The 17,084-nt window shown below is 46.6% G+C and overlaps 1 protein-coding gene across 1 annotated transcript in view; it reads right to left on the bottom strand.

Moving 5' to 3' along the window:
* Positions 1 to 6,394: 6,394 nt before the first annotated feature.
* The window catches only part of KDM1B (lysine demethylase 1B), a 93,403-nt gene continuing 82,713 nt past the window's right edge, over positions 6,395 to 17,084 (bottom strand). The window contains exons 19-20 of the mRNA XM_077269950.1: positions 8,083 to 8,235; positions 6,395 to 7,305 (exon numbers count right to left, since the gene is read on the bottom strand). Of these exons, the coding sequence (XP_077126065.1) occupies positions 7,222 to 7,305; positions 8,083 to 8,235 (237 nt within the window). The 3' untranslated portion in view covers positions 6,395 to 7,221. The remainder of the gene's footprint in view (positions 7,306 to 8,082; positions 8,236 to 17,084) is intronic.

The raw sequence follows: 17,084 nt of genomic DNA, 5'->3' as shown, positions 1-17,084 counted from the left end.
TTCTTGGATAGAGATATCACTTAGACTCAGGAAGCAGCTATATCTCTCTAGTGGGAAAGCTCGGATCTCGTGTCGGGTGAGGGCTTATTTTTTGCGTGCCAGGCTAATGTTTTTGATGATACCAAAACGTAATTCTGGAGTTTTGGATTTTTTTTCTTGCTACGCCGTTTAGCGATCAGGTTAATCCTTTTTTTATTGATGGATCGGGTGATTCTGACCACGGCGCTACTAAATACATATTTGATTTTTTTTTTATTGTTTTATTTTGAATGGGGCGAAAGGGGTGATTTAAACTCATACTTTTTTTTTATTTTTTTCATATTTTTTAAAACTTTTTTTTTTTTTTTTTTTTAACTTTTGTGATGCTTCAATAGCCTCCAAGAGTACAACATGACAACTTAATGAACAGGCAAAAGCCATATAAGCCATTAGGCTAACAGGGTGGGTGCTGTGTCCCCCAATGAGTGGCTTGGAGAAAAGAATTTTACGGTGAGTATACAAAAATTCCTGTTTCTCCTTCACCTCATTAGGGGACACAGACCATGGGATGTCCAAAAGTAGTCCCTGGGTGGGAAAACACCACAAAAGATTAGGCTTCATGCAACCACTGCCTGCAGAATTCTTTTGCCCAGACTCGTATCCGCTGAAGCCTGAGAGTGAATATTACAGTGCTTTGCGAAGGTATGTAAACTGGACCAAGTCGCAGCTTTACAGACCTGCTCCACCATCCGCTGATGCCGAATGGCCCAAGAAGCCCCCACCGCCAGAGTGGAGTGTCCTCTGATCCCCACTGGGATGGGCTGACTTCTGACTCGGTATGACTTCTGGATAGTGGAACGAATCCACCTGGCTATCGTGGCCTTTGAAGAGACAAGACCCTTCCTCTGACCTGAACGAACAGAGCATCCGTCCTTCTGAAGGATGCCGACCTCGCTATGTACCTTCTCAGAGCTCTGACTAGGTCCACAGTGTGGAGAACTCTTTCTACCCTGTGAATAGGAGCCGGACAAAAAGAAGGGAGAACAATGTCCTCGTTAAGATAAAAGGATGTGATGACCTTTGGCCAAAAAGACGGGGACGGCCTGAGTACAACCTTGTCCTGATGGAAATTAAGGAAAGGCACCCGGTAGGACTGGGCGGCTAGTTCCAAAACTCATCTGATTGATGTGATCGCAACAAGGAAGGCAACCTTCCAAGAAATAAAAACCAACAAAATGTCCTGAAGCATTTCAAAGGGGGTTCCTGTAGGTCACTGAGTACAAAGTTGAGGTCCCAAGGCTCTAACGGTATGCGATAGAGAGGTTGCTACATGTGACACCCCTTGAAGAAAGGTCTTAACCTGAAGTTTTGACGCGATCAGTCTTTGAAATAAGACTGATAGAGCGAAGATTTGGCCCTTGAGAGAGCCGAGTGCCAGACCAAAGTTCAGACCAGCCTGTAGGAACTCTAAAATGGTGGGAACTGAGAAGATGAAAGGGGAAAGACCACGATCCTTGCACCAAGGAAAAAATGTCTTCCAGGTACGGTGATAAATGCGTATCGTTGTGGGTTTACAGGGCACTAACCATAGTGGAAACGACCTGTTGAGAAAACCCAGCCTGGGTCAAAACCCAGAATTCAACGGCCACGCCATTAAACACAGGGCCCCTGAGTTGTGGTGGTAAATCAGTCCCTGGGAAAGCAGATCTGGCCGATCCGGTAGCCGCCAGGGTATGTCAGCGACGAGGCGTACCAACTCTACGAACCACGCACGGTGTGGCCAGTTGAGAGTGACCAGGATCACTGGGACTCCTTCAACCTTGATCTTCCTGATTACTCTCAGGAGTAACGGTAGCAGGGGAAAAATGTACAGAAGACAGAATTGGCACCACGAAAGAACCAGAGCATCCACTACGATTGCTCTTGGATCGCGAGACTGCGCTATAAACTTAGGACTTTGGCATTCGCCATCAGATCCACATCTGGGATCCCCCAGTGAAGACAGATCTGGTTGAAGACTTCCGGATGAAGCTCCCACTCCCCCGAGGCGAGCCCCTGACGGCTGAGCAAGTCCGTCGTCCAGTTTTCCACGCCTGGAATGTGCACCGCTGAGATTACCAAGTGGTTGTTCTCAGCCCATTGGAGGATGTGGGTTACCTCGGACATGGCCTCCCTGCTGCGGGTACCCCCTTGATGATTGATGTATGCCACCGCCGTGGCATTGTCCGATTGAATACGGATGGGGTGACCCGCTTGATGATGGAACTGATGCAGGGCCAGCCGAATAGCACGGATCTCCAGAACGTTGATCAGTAGCTTCGATTCTCGAATTGACCAGCGGCCCTGAGCAGTGTGGTGATGAAAGACTGCTCCCCAGCCCGAAAGACTGACATCAGTCACCACAAGCCATTGAACAGGGAGAAAAGACTTCTTCTGGTTGAGGGAAAAGTTCAATGTCCACCATCTGAGAGCCTGCATAACCTTCAGGGATAACTGTCACCTGTGGTCGAGGGAGAATGGGTTCCTGTCCCAAGGCATCAGGAAAGCATGCTGCAGGGGACGAAGGTGCAAATGCGCAAAAGGGTCCGCTTCCATTGTGGCCACCATCTTTCCCAGTACCCTCATGGCAAACAGGATGGAATGAGGGGAAGATGAACTGTGCGGGCTCCTTGTTGAAGGGCTAGGATTTTGTCTGGAGGGAGAATTACCAACCCCCGAGAGGAGTCCAGGGTCATTCCTAGAAAGGATATCTGCTGGGCTGGGACAGGGGAGGATTTGGTTAAGTTTATCAGCCAGCCCAGATGAGAAAAGGTATCGCAAGTGATGCGGACGTTCTCCGCGCAGTCGTGGAAGGACGGACCTTTGATCAATAGGTCGTCCAGATAGGGCAGAGCAATCACGCCCCGAGAGTGCAAGACTGTCATGACAGCTGCCATGACCTTTGTGAACACTCTGGGGGGCTGTAGCGAGGCCGAAGGGCAGGGCTGTGAATTGGAAATGCTGGTTGCAAATGGTGAAGCACAGGAAATTCTGGTGAGGTGGGAAAAAAAAAAAAAAATCAGAATATGCAAGTAAGTGTCTCGGATGTCGATTGAGGCCAAGAATTCCCCTTCTTCCAGAAAAGTGATAACTGAGTGCAGAGATTCCATGCGGAAATTATGGACCTTGACAAACCTGTTTAGAAGTTTGAGGTCAAGTATGGGTCTTGCCTTTCCGTCCTTCTTTGGGATGACGAAAAGGTTTGAATAGAAACCCGGAAACCTTTCGCTTTCTGGGATGGGACAATGACGCCGTCGAGACACAATGCGTTTATGGCCCGGGAAAAAGCCTTTGCCCTTGCATATGAGAAAGGAGAAAGGGAGGGAAAGAAACAAGATGGGGGCCACATAGCAAAATCGATCTTTTATCCGGACGATACCAGGTCTCTGACCCACTCGTCGGAGACGACGGAACAGAAGTAGGCGGCCGCCTACCCTGCTGGTGTCGAACAGATAGCACCAGTAGTCAGGGGGAGAAAAATCTCTGAGACCTAGGTCCTTTAGGTCTCGACTGTTTGGGTCGAGATTTCCAATGCTGGTTAGGTCTGTACGAGATCTGAGCTCCTCCATCTCTGCGTGGAGAACGCCCTGAGCTGGAAGAAGTAGTGGTAGAGGACCAGCCTGGATTGGAGCGAAAGGAACGGAAACAGATTGTTGCAGTCTCTGAAAGGGACGCCTAAGTCTCTGTTGGGGAAGAAATTTGCTCTTTCCTCCCATAGCATCAGAAATAAACTGATCCAGCTTCTCTTCAAATAAGTGGACACTCTGATAGAGAGTGGAAAGCGGACTCTGCATCAAGGAAGTCTCTCACTTCCCTTCTTTAAGCCATAATGCTCTTCTGATAGTGATGGTGTTGGCTGCTGACAGAGCAGCACAGACGGCTGCATCCAAAGATGCATGTACCAGGCAATCACCTGCCCGAGAAATTTGGCTGGCAAGGTGCACCGCCTCTGGAGGAAGATTACTGCTCCGAAGTGAATTAGCTAAGGTCTCCAACCAGAGGACTATAGACTTTATCTATCCTTCGCCACAGCATGGGTAGCTGAGAGCGGAACCTGAGGCCTCAAAGTCAAATTTTCTTTCGGACGGTCCGTGGGATTTTTGATGGATGAGCCATCCGGCACAGAAAGAAGGGTTTTGGATGCTAGGCGGGATACTGGGGGATCTACTACCGGAGATTCAGCCCAATCTTTCTTCAGATCAGTTGAGAAAGTATACTTTGCTTCAAGAGGTCCTGTGAAGCGTTTATCCGGTCGATTAACTATGGCCCGAAACTCAGGGTGACTAGCAAATGCCTTATGAGAGCGTTTAGTCCTCTTAAAGGACACGGTTTGATCCGGAGCAGAGCCGGAAATCTTCCTCAACCCTTAAACTATGGTTGACAGCCTCAATCAGCGAATCCACAGTTTTCTGAAAATCTGGCGAATCCGGATCTAAGGAACCATCAGATTCAAACTCAGATTCGCGTTAGCTACTGACCTCTGCAGAGGGAGAGCGAGAAACGGAGCTTTCAGGCGAAAAGACACGTGTCTACACAGGAAACGTGCTAAAGATCAGTTTTCTAGGCGCCTGTAGGCTTCTAGAGTGCTTTCGGCCGCTGTTCACCGACTGATCCCGCCTTGGGGAGGATCCATCTACATCAGTCCTGTGAACGCTCCGGTCCCCCCAAAAGATCACGGAGGGATTCAATCGCTTTGGCCGGGGAAGCCATGGATTGAGACAGTGACAAAGCCCACTCAGAGGGGCTAGGTACACTGGACTCTGACGGCGGAGGGCTCCTGAGCACAGTTGAGGTCACAGGCATTGCAGAGCGACGAATGCTGAGCCTTAGGAAACGCAGACTGGCAGGAGGAGCATGAAGTAAAAAAGATTGCCATAGTCTTGTTAGACTTTTTAGATGCCTTAGGCTGGGACATGATGTACCCTTCTATGTGGCCCTATGATAATAGAGACTGCTGAAAAGAGTTACTCCTGAAAAGGGTTACAGCAGGGAGGATGTATATAGCAGCGCTCCCTTACCCAAATCTGAGTCCCCCGGCTCCTCCTGCGTGGCTCTCTAGCTGCGTAGCCCCTGCACTGGGAACACCTGCTGCCAGGATCCTGATGGCAGTCTGTGTCCTGAGGCGGTCGTTGGGGGAGGAAGATGGCTGCTGAGAATATCAGAGACGCTTCTTGTTCTGTGCGAGAAGCACCACAAAAGGTGGGCGGAGCCTCCGCAGTGTGTCATCGCGTGGGCGGGGATTGGGGTTGCAGCCTAGTAAAGGGCCAAAGCCGGGGACAATTTGAGGCGCCGATACAGGAAGGGGCCGTAATGCCCATCCCCGCTGCCAGGATGGGCCCCCTTTTCCAGCGCCGCCCCAGACCGCCTGTATGGAGCCCTCCAGCCCCGGCACTTACCCAGAGAAGCTGCCGGGTGGCAGGTAAGCCAGCAATATTAGCAGGCCCTCCTGCCGCTGCTGCTGGTCTTGGACGGTGCAGGGATAAAGGAGTAACCCTCAATCTACCGTCCCTTTAATAGGGAGGTGGAGAGGGACTGTGCGCCTCCTTGTACCATCCGCTTTAACAGTGGTGGTGCAGTGGGGGCTGCTCGGAGGCAAAGAAGGGGCCACTGTACATTCAAGGGGTTAAGTCCCCTAGGATGGGACAGGGCTGAATGTCCAACATTAGGCCTGGCTGTGGAAGAGGATACATGGAGGCGACACTCCATGTGCTCGTCCGTTAAGGGTGCTGGGAGATCGGTGCCCTTGAAGTGACCTGTCGCCCCCAATAAAATTAGCCGAGGCTTGGCATCCCACATCACAGGAGATGATACGGGGAGCGACACTCCCCGTGCTCACCTGTTGATGTTTCGGGGAGATTGGAACCTTGAAAGGATCTGTCGCCCTTTCATTCCACTTGGAAAAAAATTTAAAATTGGTTAAAAAGGTAAAATTAAAATAATAAAGAGCTTTCGGTCTGAATAGCAGACCCATGTGCCTCCTACGGACACTAAGCAAGAACTGGTTCTCCTGGAGCCAGCACGGGGGTGTATACTGCAGAGGAGGAGCTAGCTTTTTTGTGTTAACTTAGTGTCAGCCTCCTGGTGGCAGCAGCATAACACCCATGTCTGTGTCCCCCAATGAGGCGAAGGAGAAATTGCACTTTTTTGCAATTTCACAGCAACTGGAATTTTTTTTCTCTAGTTTTCCAGTACACAATATGTTAAAACCAATGGTGTCGTTCAAAAGTACAACAAAGAACAAGCCCTCGCATGGCCATTTTGATCGAAAAAAAAAAAAAAAGGTAAGGCTCTGGGAAAAAGGGGAGCAAAAACGAAAATTCCTCCGGTCGTTAAGGGGTTATTTCATGCTGACGTCTAATAAACTAGACTAACTCTTAAAATGGTAACATGTTGCTTTTATTTTGTTGCATTTATTTTGTTGCATATGATCTACAGAAATATGAATTTAGGACCCACAAACTGTTTTTATACATCAATACAAAAAATGTATAAATGTGAAAAAAAATGAAAAAGTTTTATTTACAAAATATACATTACTGTCACCAAAAAACAATTTACACTTATGAAAGTGGTCATCTTAAATTATATGGATACTACAATAATAAATTACAAGACATTAAAAGGGTATGCAACATCTGGCGGCTTGAACTTATAAAGCCTACGTTTCAAAATTTGGTCTTCATAGGATATGTTCATTACCTGCTATGGGGTGTATAAAAGATGGAAGTAATATTCTCTTATACAGGCTACCATAGTACCTAAAAGGCCAGTTAAATCTTTCAGCTAGTGTGCTACCCCTTAAAATATACAACAAAAGAACAAAAACACAACATCTTAGGCGTAACCTTTGAGTTTTTGTTTAAGTGTGCCACTAAGAGAAGTCTTAGAACAGTTATTCAAAACAACTAACATACAATCCAAAATGTCCAATATTCAGCCATTATAGGATTAGGGCTATGTTCACCTTGCAGTCGGTCTAGCATGCTTATAGTTCTTCTAGCCATAGGTACAGAAAATGTGTCCTTTTGGCAGTTTTGACGAGTATGTTTGTACATCTGTCAAATGTACTGAAATAATGTAGTGTTATCAAAGAGCCTTACGGCCACGTATGATAATGCAATTGCTCTAAAATATATAGATAGATCAAACATTTTTTCCCTGAAAGCCATATAAAAATGGATAAAGAAAAAAGTGACGTTTGATCTAAAAAGCTGCAATTTTGCTTGCTTCTCGCACCCCACTCAAATAGGCTCCTGTGACAGTCTGTGGAAAATGTCGATTTGTGGCCTGTAAAATGACAAAAAACACCAGATGTTTGAAAATATGGAGACAATTAAAAATATATATTTTTGCCAAATTTATTTATTTTTATTCACTTTTTCTTGTTGCCTTTATTAACTTTTGTTTTAAATGGTATTCCCAGGAAGATGATCCTTTTTAAGCCAACCTCTATAATCCTTGGAAATCAGATGGTATTGCAGGGGAGAGGCCACTTCATTTCAGTATTTCATTAAGTTATTTAAAGAGAGTGGCTTTTGGTTCGAGCTCCCAGAGGGCAGTCTAAAGCTATGAGGGTCCCTCAAATATGCCCCAATAGGACAACCCTCGTTAAAGTCTACATCCAGTGGAAGATGCGGTCACATGAAGTCAACATACTACAGGAAAAGATGGAATATTTCACATACACTTTTCTTATTCCTTGTTTTGGAGATTTGTATACAGGATACAATTGCTGCTGCATGTTAGCAGTCTTGAAGCGGCAGTTGTCAAACATACACACCACTCTTCTGTGTGTCTAAGAGCTGCAGAGCACTGACTGAAGAGTGGTGTGGTTTAGACACCAAATGGTGTATACCTGCAAGCATGTAAGTTTATAAAAACTTAAATATTCTCAAAGTAACATTTTCACTGGTTATTTGTTGTTGCAAAAGCTTAAAACCATTCAGAGTGGTTTTATGTGACGTGGTCTTTCCAGGTTACAAGTTCTTGACAAACTTCGAAAGGCTAAAAATTTCAAAGAATAATCAGAAGCATTCATTTTTAATATTTGTTTGGTTTCCTTACCTCGCCTGCAAAAAATATTTTTCCTTGAATATCTTCAGCTAGTATGTCATAGGCTTCACCACTGCCACCAGTCTTCACAAAACTGTACGCCATCTGTGCCCAAGGGTCTTTAGACCACCGAGTTACAAAGTATTTCACTGGGGATGGTACATCCTGCATCAGTAAAGAAGTTTGTACAATTAAGTTTCCAATTTGAATAAAGTCTATATTCAAGAGAGAAAGTCTATCAAACCACAAAGTGCTCAGAAGTTTAGGCTATTCTCGACTCTTACACGGTTTTCATTTAGGGCTTTATCTTCTCGGATATACAAAATGTTGGTAACTAATAGCCACAAATAGGTAAATGTATTCACGTATGTAATACTTGATGGTAATTAGAGTTGGTGCACATTTATTCGCATGTGCCATACCATTGACCACAATAGTGGACTGTGGCTGCTGGACGGGAGTACAAGACTCTCCTTTTGATTAGCAAGTTTAGTGCGATGTTACATGTGCCAGGGAGACTAATCAAAAGTGGTATCATGGATGCCGCCAGGTAAGAGGCCTTACTCCCTCTCCTGTCCAGCAGCCATCGTTCACGGTCACGTCCCATGGAATAAGATATTGGAATGGATTCTCGCCAATTCTAGTGACAATAGTTTAAAAGGATAAAACTCAGTGCCAAGTTCACTATCTTTTTTTTAGTCAAGCTGCATATCAATGAGGCTTGGGCAGCCATAATCCTGTTGCGAATTCATCTGTTGTCCTTCTTTTACCACTCTTGGCATGTACTAACCATTGAATCCTGGGAATCATCCACAAGACCAACCATTTTGGATATGCTCTGACCCAGTCGTCTAGCTATTACATTTGGGCATTTTTCCTGCATCCAACATATCACTTGGAAGGGTAAATGTGCAGAGTACTATCTAAAGCTGATGATCAACTTATAAGATTTTTCGACAATATATATGGGGTTCGAGGGGCAGATCTAGGATCAGTATTTTTAAATTGCAACAGACTAAATCTTTGGGGGCCTCAATTTTCCAAATTTAAGATTGTATAGAGTTGCAGCCATTTTCAGACATTCTCTTGATTGGATTTGGGCCCATACTAAATTTACCAACACCCCATTAGATGAAGCAATGTCTGGAGCTATCAGTCTTACTCCATTTACAACAAAATAGAGTTCCCGCTGCAATCAGGGATAATCCTCTGCTATGGTCCGTGGTATTGGCATGGCATCATGCTAGAAGGATCAGCGGACTAGACCCTTATACCTCAGTTTTCCTTCCCTTTCAAGGTAACCCTTTATATTTACAAGGCAGACCACCTCCAATTTACCAAGTGCTGGGGGAGAGAGGGTGCAGACTGGTCTGCGATCTTCTGACGACTACTCAATGTCCTCTTTCTCTGGAGGGTATTTTCTCCAAATATCCAATCTTAGTGGGTAATATTTTCATTGCTACTCAGATTAAGCATTACGTTGACTCAGTCTTCTGAGGCATACCAGACAGTGTCAGAACTTGTACTCTCCATCTGATCTCCCTTGGCGCTCGTGCAGGAGTTTATTCGCCAAGTCTTCTCTATAAATCAATCAAACCTTCTATTTCATGGTCAGATTCTTCACCAGGCCCAGGCAGATGGGTATCACAACTATCTAATTATAGACTGACTGATCTTTTGAAGGCCACTCTACGTTTAAACTCTTTATTGCCATATGACAGCTACTCAACTATGGCCCTCATGATTTGCCATAGGGCTTACATTTCCCCAGAGGTCAAATCTAGGATGTCTCTATCGGCTAATCCCTCTTGTCCCAAATGTTTACATTCTCCAGCGGATATCTTTCATTGTCTCTGGGATTGTCCGAAGATACAGGAGGCTTGGGATATGCTTCTTCGCCATCTCACTAACACCTTCAGCATTCGCTTTACATTATCTCCGGAATGGGCGTTATTTAATATTTTCCCACGGGATCAACTACTCGGACTCTCTGCTCAGCAACGACGTGTTTTAACTATTTGGGCAGAGGCTACCCGCAAGAGTATTCTGCATCTATGGGCACAGGACGCAACCCCTTCACTAAATCTAATTTCTTAGAAGGTAACATATTTGTTTAAAATGGATTGGATGGAGTCCATACTTCATAAAGAGAGTCATACGGTAATTTTTTTCCTCACATGGTCCTCCTTTATTGATCTGCAGACACTATCAGTTTGTCAAGCACTACATGGTTGCTTTCAATTCACCGATTGGTATATGAGAGAGCTTATATCTGGTAACACACCTATTAGGCTTACCTAATTAAACCTGCAGGGTTTCAGACGTGCCTGGGGGGGTTGGGGTCGGGACTGATTGACTGATTGTTATACTTTATAACCCCGTCTTCTTTTGAATCTTTCAAGCTACACTTTCTGGATATTGTTATGCTCTTCTTCTTTATATGCTATGTATGTTACTGATTCTTATCTTGTTTGTAAACGGTTATAAATAAATATAAAAAATAAAAAAAATAGGGATTTTTGTGTACTCACCGTAAAATCCTTTTCTCTGAGCCATTCATTGGGGGACACAGACAGTGGGTGTATGCTGCTGCCACTAGGAGGCTGACACCAAGTGAAACAAAGAAAGTTAGCTCCTCCTCTGCAGTATACACCCTCCTGCTGGCTCTCAGCTAACCAGTTCGGTGCAAAAGCAGTAGGAGATCAATAACATATGAGCGTATAGCATGTCATATTATATACAGTTAGGTCCATATATATTTGGACAGAGACAAAATTTTTCTAATTTTAGTTATAGACATTACCACAATGAATTTTAAACAAAACCATTCAGATGCAGTTGAAGTTCAGACTTTCAAATTTCATTTGGGGGTATCCACATTAAATTGGATGACGGGTTTAGGAGTTTCAGCTCCTTTACATGTGCCACCCTGTTTTTAAAGGGACCAAAAGTAATTGGACAGATTAAATTTTAAATAAAATGTTCATTTTTAGTACTTGGTTGAAAACCCTTTGTTGGCAATGACTGGTGATGTCTATGAGTTCAAGACTTCAGGCAGATGCTGTGTTTCCTCCTTTTTGATGCCCTGCCAGGCCTTCACTGCGGTGGTTTTCAGTTGCTGTTTGTTTGTGGGCCTTTCTGTCTGAAGTTCTGTCTTTAACAAGTGAAATGCATGCTCAATTGGGTTGAGATCAGGTGACTGACTTGGCCATTCAAGAATATGCCACTTCTTTGCCTTAATAAACTCCTGGGTTGCTTTGGCTTTATGTTTTGGGTCATTGTCCATCTGTAGTATGAAACGACGACCAATCAGTTTTGCTGCATTTGGCTGGATCTGAGCACACAGTATGTCTCTGAATACCTCAGAATTCATTCGGCTGCTTCTGTCCTGTGTCACATCATCAATAAACACTAGTGACCCAGTGCCACTGGCAGCCATGCATGCCCAAGCCATCACACTGCCTCCGTTTTATAGATGATGTGGTATGCTTTGGATCATGAGCTGTACCAAGCCTTCGCCATACTTTTCTCTTTCCATCATTCTGGTAGAGGTTGATCTTGGTTTCATCTGTCCAAAGAATGTTCTTCCAGAACTGTGCTGGCTTTTTTAGATGTTCTTTAGCAAAGTCCAGTCTAGCCTTTTTATTCTTGATGCTTATGAGTGGCTTGCACCATGCAGTGAACCGTCTGCATTTACTTTCATGCAGTCTTCTCTTTATAGTAGATTTGGATATTGATACGACTACCTCCTGGAGAGTGTTGTTCACTTGGTTGGCTGTTTTGAAGGGGTTTCTCTTCACCATGGAGATTATTCTGCGATCATCCACCACTGTTGTCTTCCGTGGGGGCGCCAGTCTTTTTGCATTGATGAGTTCACCAGTGCTTGCTTTCTTTCTCAGGATGCACCAAACTGTAGATTTTGCCACTCCTATTATTGTAGCAATTTCTCGGATGGGTTTTTTCTGTTTTCGCAGCTTAAGGATGGGTTGTTTCACCTGCATGGAGAACTCCTTTGACTGCATGTTTACTTCACAGCAAAACCTCCCAAATGCAAGCACCACAACTCAAATCAACTCCAGTCCTTTTATCTGCTTAATTGAGAATGACATAACGAAGGGATTGCCCACACCTGTCCATGAAATAGCCTTGGAGTCAATTGTCCAATTACTTTTGGTCCCTTTAAAAACAGGGTGGCACATGTTCAAGAGCTGAAACTCCTTAACCCTTCATCCAATTTTAATGTGGATACCCTCAAATGAAAGCTGAAAGTCTGAACTTCAACTGCATCTGAATTGTTTTGTTTAAAATTCATTGTGGTAATGTCTATAACCAAAATTAGAAAAATGTTGTCTCTGTCCAAATATATATATGGACCTAACTGTATGAGAGTATAGCATGTCAAATTATAAAACAAGCACAAGCTAATAGGGTGGGAGCTGTGTCCCCAAATGAATGGCTCGTAGAAAAGGATTTTACAGTGAGTACACAAAAATCCCTATTTCTCCTTCGCCTCATTGGGGGACACAGACCGTGGGACGTCCCAAAGCAGTCCCTGGGTGGGGACAGCATCAGATCAGGCCCTGTGTAACCGCTACTTACAAGTGTGCCACCGCGGCCTGCAGAGTCCGCCTACACACACTCACATCTGTGGAAGTGTGGGAATTATAGTGCTTCAAGAATGCATGCGGACTGGACGAATCCGCAAGCTTGCAGCCGTGCTTGCCGACGTCTGGTGCCTAGAGCCCTCAGACAGGGAGATAGGCTGACTTCTAGCACGGTAGACTCCTGGATGGTGAAACGAATCCACCAGGCTAACATGGCCAATGAAACGGCTGAACCCTTCCCGTGACCGTCAGGAAGCCTTCTTCTTACAGTCAGTGAGCCCAAATAAGTGACCAACCTTCGGAAGGACGCCGTCCTCGATACGTACCTACTCGGAGCACTCACTTTGTCCAGATTATGGAGAACCCATTCCGTTTTGTGAACTGGAGCCAGAAGAGATGAGGAAAGGATGATGCCCCTGTAACAGTGGGAATACAATACCACCTTGGTAACAAGGGAAGGGGATGGCCTGAGGACAACCTTGCCTTGATGGTAATAAGGAAAACAGTCTGAAAGAGCAGAGCGGCAAGCTCTGAAGACTCATCAGGATGACAAGATCCCAGAGAAGAAAGGGGAGCAACCTTCCCTGATAGTAAAGTCTGTCCGGATCAAAAAAGGAGTCTACTGTAAGACCCCCAGGACCATTAAGGTCCCAAAGATCTAACGGTATGCGATCGGGAAGAACCACAGGTGAAGACTCCCTGCGAGGAAGTCCATATTTGCAGTTTTGTTGTAATAAGATGGAAAAATACTAGTACCGCAAACGAGAAATCCTGACATGGTCAGTGCGGATCTCCCAGGATCACTGGGGCCCTTCCTGCTTCCAAAAAGATCTCGAAAGTAGCTGAACAGGGGTTATGGAAATTGGTACCATGGAAGAACAGAGCATGCACTACGATGGCTCTTGGATCTCGAGGCCGAACCATGAACCTGAGTACACTGGCGTTCAGTTTGGACACCATCCGACCTACATCTGGAGTACTCCAGTGAAGGCAGATCTGATGGAAGACTTCCGGGTGAAGTTCCCACTCAGTTGAGGAGAAATCCTGACGGCTGAATATGTCTGCCGCCCAGTGTTCTACTCCATGGATATGTACTGCCGAGATCACCGAATGATAGATCTCGGCCCATCAGAAAATGTGAGGTACCTCGGCCATGGCGCTTGACTGTGGGTACCTGGTAGATGATTGACGTATGGCACAGCTGTGGCATTGTCCAACTGAAGTCGGATGGGGTGACCTGCCTGAAGGCAGTGGACCTGCTGTAGGATTAGCCGTACCGTTCGGATCCCCAGAGCAATGATCAGGAGAAGACTGGCATTGGTAATCACTAATAACCATTGGACCAGGAGAAGGCCCTGGATGAGGAAGGAGCTCAGAGACTACCCTTTGAAAGCCTGATTGACTTGCTGAAAACGAGCGGAGCGAAGGAAACTGCTTCCATTGTCGTCACCATTTTTCCTCAGAAACCTCCTAGCGAATCGAATGAACTGAGGGGATGAGTTATCAAGTGCGCGAGCTCCCTGTTGAAGGGCCACGACCTTGACTCAAGAGAGAATTACCATCCTTCTGGAAGTGTGCAAGATCATCCCCAAAAAGGATCTGCTGTGCTGGAAATGAGGAAAACCTGTCTAAGTTTAGCTGCTAGCCCAGGTGAGAGGGTATCGCAAGTGATATAGACGACTCAGCATAGTCCTGGAAGATCGGCTAGAAAGTCGACCAAATAGGGCAGGACAACCACGCTACTAGGGTGCCAGAGGAAAATGACAACCGCCATGACCCTTACGAACAGTCTGAGTGCGGTAGCCAGGCCTAAGGGCAAGGTCGTGACTTGAAACTGCTGTTTGCGAATGGAAAGGCGAAGGGATTTTTGTAGAGGGGAAAAATAGGAATGTGAGGGTAAGAATCCCGAATGTCGATGGATGCCAGAAACTCCACCTTTTTCTGTTGAAGTAATGGCTGAGCGGAGGAACTCCATCCAAAAAAGGAGGACCTTGTCAAAGGTTGTTAGAACTTTGAGGTCCAGCATCGGTCCAGGAGATCATTGCTCAAGCAACCCATGTGGCAGCTAAGGAAGGGTAGAGAACTGAACCCGAAGCCGCAACGAACCAGATTTGCTATCCAAAAGCCGCGGTATTTTTAATTGACGATACATCGGGCAGGGATAGTGGTAGGTATAGGACAAGAGATTCTACCCGGTTAGTCTGCCAAGTGGCAGAATGCGGGGTTGCATCCAGCAGGTCAAGAAAAAGCCATCTCTTGCCATCGTCGCTCTCTTTTGACGGTGCAGAAAAGAAAATTAGGAACCCTCGATCCACCATCCTCTTAACAGGGAAGTGGAGAGGAATCATCCGCCTTCTTGCATCATCCGCTAAACAGTGGTGATGCAAAGGGAGGTGCTCGGACGCCAAAAAGGGGTGCCTCTGTACATCCCCAGAGTTCAGGTCCCCGGGTGGACAGGGCAGGTTGTCTGGCATTAGGTCTGGATGCAGTAGAGGATACATGGAGGCGACACTCCATGTGCTCGTCTGTTGATGGTGTGGGGAGATCGGTGCCCTTTAAAGGACCCGTCGCCCTTAAAAATCAGACCAGGCATGGCTTATCCGGACTGAATGGCAAATGATCTACAAGGGAGTTTAGTTTCCTTATGAGGGACACTGCGTAGTCTAGAGCAGAACCAGAGTATCCTTCTCTGAAGCTCTAGCAAGTCCAGGACCTAGGCAATATCCGATCCATATTCAGAGCCTTGTTGTCATCAAATCATTGAAGGATCAGGAAACGAAAACTTCCATTTTCTAGATGCCTGTATGTTTCTAAATGCCTGTACGTTTCTAAAACACTTGCGGCCCCTGCTAGCCGACGGCTCCCATGTAGGATAGGGACCATGTATATCGGTCCTGTGAGCACTCCGAGCCACAGAGGGTACACGGAGGGATTCAATCTCTTGGTCAGAGAACCACGGATTGCGGTCAGTGACGAAGTCCACTGAGGGGGAACTAGGTACTCTGGGATAAGCTGGGGTCGGCGGCGGAGGGCTCCTGAGCTCATTTAGGTGACCGATTTCGGATTGATCATGTGCCCTTAAGACCAGGGAATACTGGTCCTGCGCCTTTAAGACCAGGGAATACTGGTCCTGCGCCTTTAAGACCAGGGAATACTGGTCATGCGCCTTTATGTCAGGTAATTCCTTACCCGGGTACTGATGTAGAGTCGATGTGCCCCTTTAATGCAATAACAGTCGCCCCTGTGTGAGCCAGCCGGGTGGACCAAGATAGCCACTGGGAGTTGCAGAGTTGATAAAATCTCGCAGAGAGCGAGAAGCGCCAATTCGGGGGGGCGGAGACACAGACACGATGTTGAATAGGCCCAAGCCGGGGCCTAAATTTCTGCAGCCAGCGGGCGACACCAGCGGTAGAAGAAGCGTTGCTGCCAGGCGAGAAGCGCCAAAAAAACGGGCGGAGCCGCCTTAGCGCGCCATAGTTCGGGCGCGGCTTCCGGGATGCGGCCTAGACATCGGCCGAAGCCGGGGGCTAAATTTTTGCAGCCGGCCGGAGCATTACCTCAGGGTGGTGGGCCACAGGGAAGTGGCTGAGGCTGCCTGTCAGCATGTGGATATCCCTCTGCAGATGGATCCACTCACCATCGGTGAGCGTCCCGGCATGGAGCCGCCGCGGATGTGGGTTTCAGCGCTGTTCTGTGCAGCATGGACGGTGCAGGGATAAAAGGTGTAAACCTCAATCCATCATCCCTTTGATAGGGAGGTGGAGAGGAACTGTCCGCCTCCTTGTGCCATCCGCTTTCACAGTGGTGGGACAGTGGGGGCTGCTCGGACGCCATAGAGAGGGGCCTCTGTACATCCACGGAGTTCAGCCCCCGGGTGGACAGGGCCAGTTGTCCGGCATTAGGCCTGGCTCCAGGAGAGGATACATGGAGGCGACACTCCATGTGATCGCCTGCTGCTGGTGTGGGGAGATCTGGACTCGAAGGAACCGTCGCCCCTGAAGTGAGCTCAGGCATGGCTTCCCACGTCGCAGGAGAGGGTACGGGGAGGTATACTCCGCGTGCTCGCCAGTTGATGATTCGGGGGAGATCGGAACCTTGAAAGGATCCGTCGCCCCCTTCACTCCGTTAATTAAAAAATAAAAATTTACAGAAAAGTAAAAAATAAAAAAAAGTTGGGGTCTGAACCAGACCCATGTGCCTCCTACAGACAATAAGCAAGAACTGGTTAGCTGAGAGCCATCAGGAGGGTGTATACTGCAGGGGAGGAGCTAACTTTCTTTGTTTCACTTAGTGTTAGCCTCCTAGTGAAAGCAGCATACACCCACGGTCTGTGTCCCCCAATGAGGTGAAGTAGAAAATTTGCAGAGTACAATCAAATGGTGCTTAAATCCTGTCATTACTGCAAAAACA

Source organism: Ranitomeya variabilis, chromosome 6, assembly GCF_051348905.1.
Source record: "Ranitomeya variabilis isolate aRanVar5 chromosome 6, aRanVar5.hap1, whole genome shotgun sequence".
Lineage (NCBI taxonomy): Eukaryota > Metazoa > Chordata > Amphibia > Anura > Dendrobatidae > Ranitomeya > Ranitomeya variabilis.
This window is presented reverse-complemented; position numbering and strand designations above follow the sequence as displayed.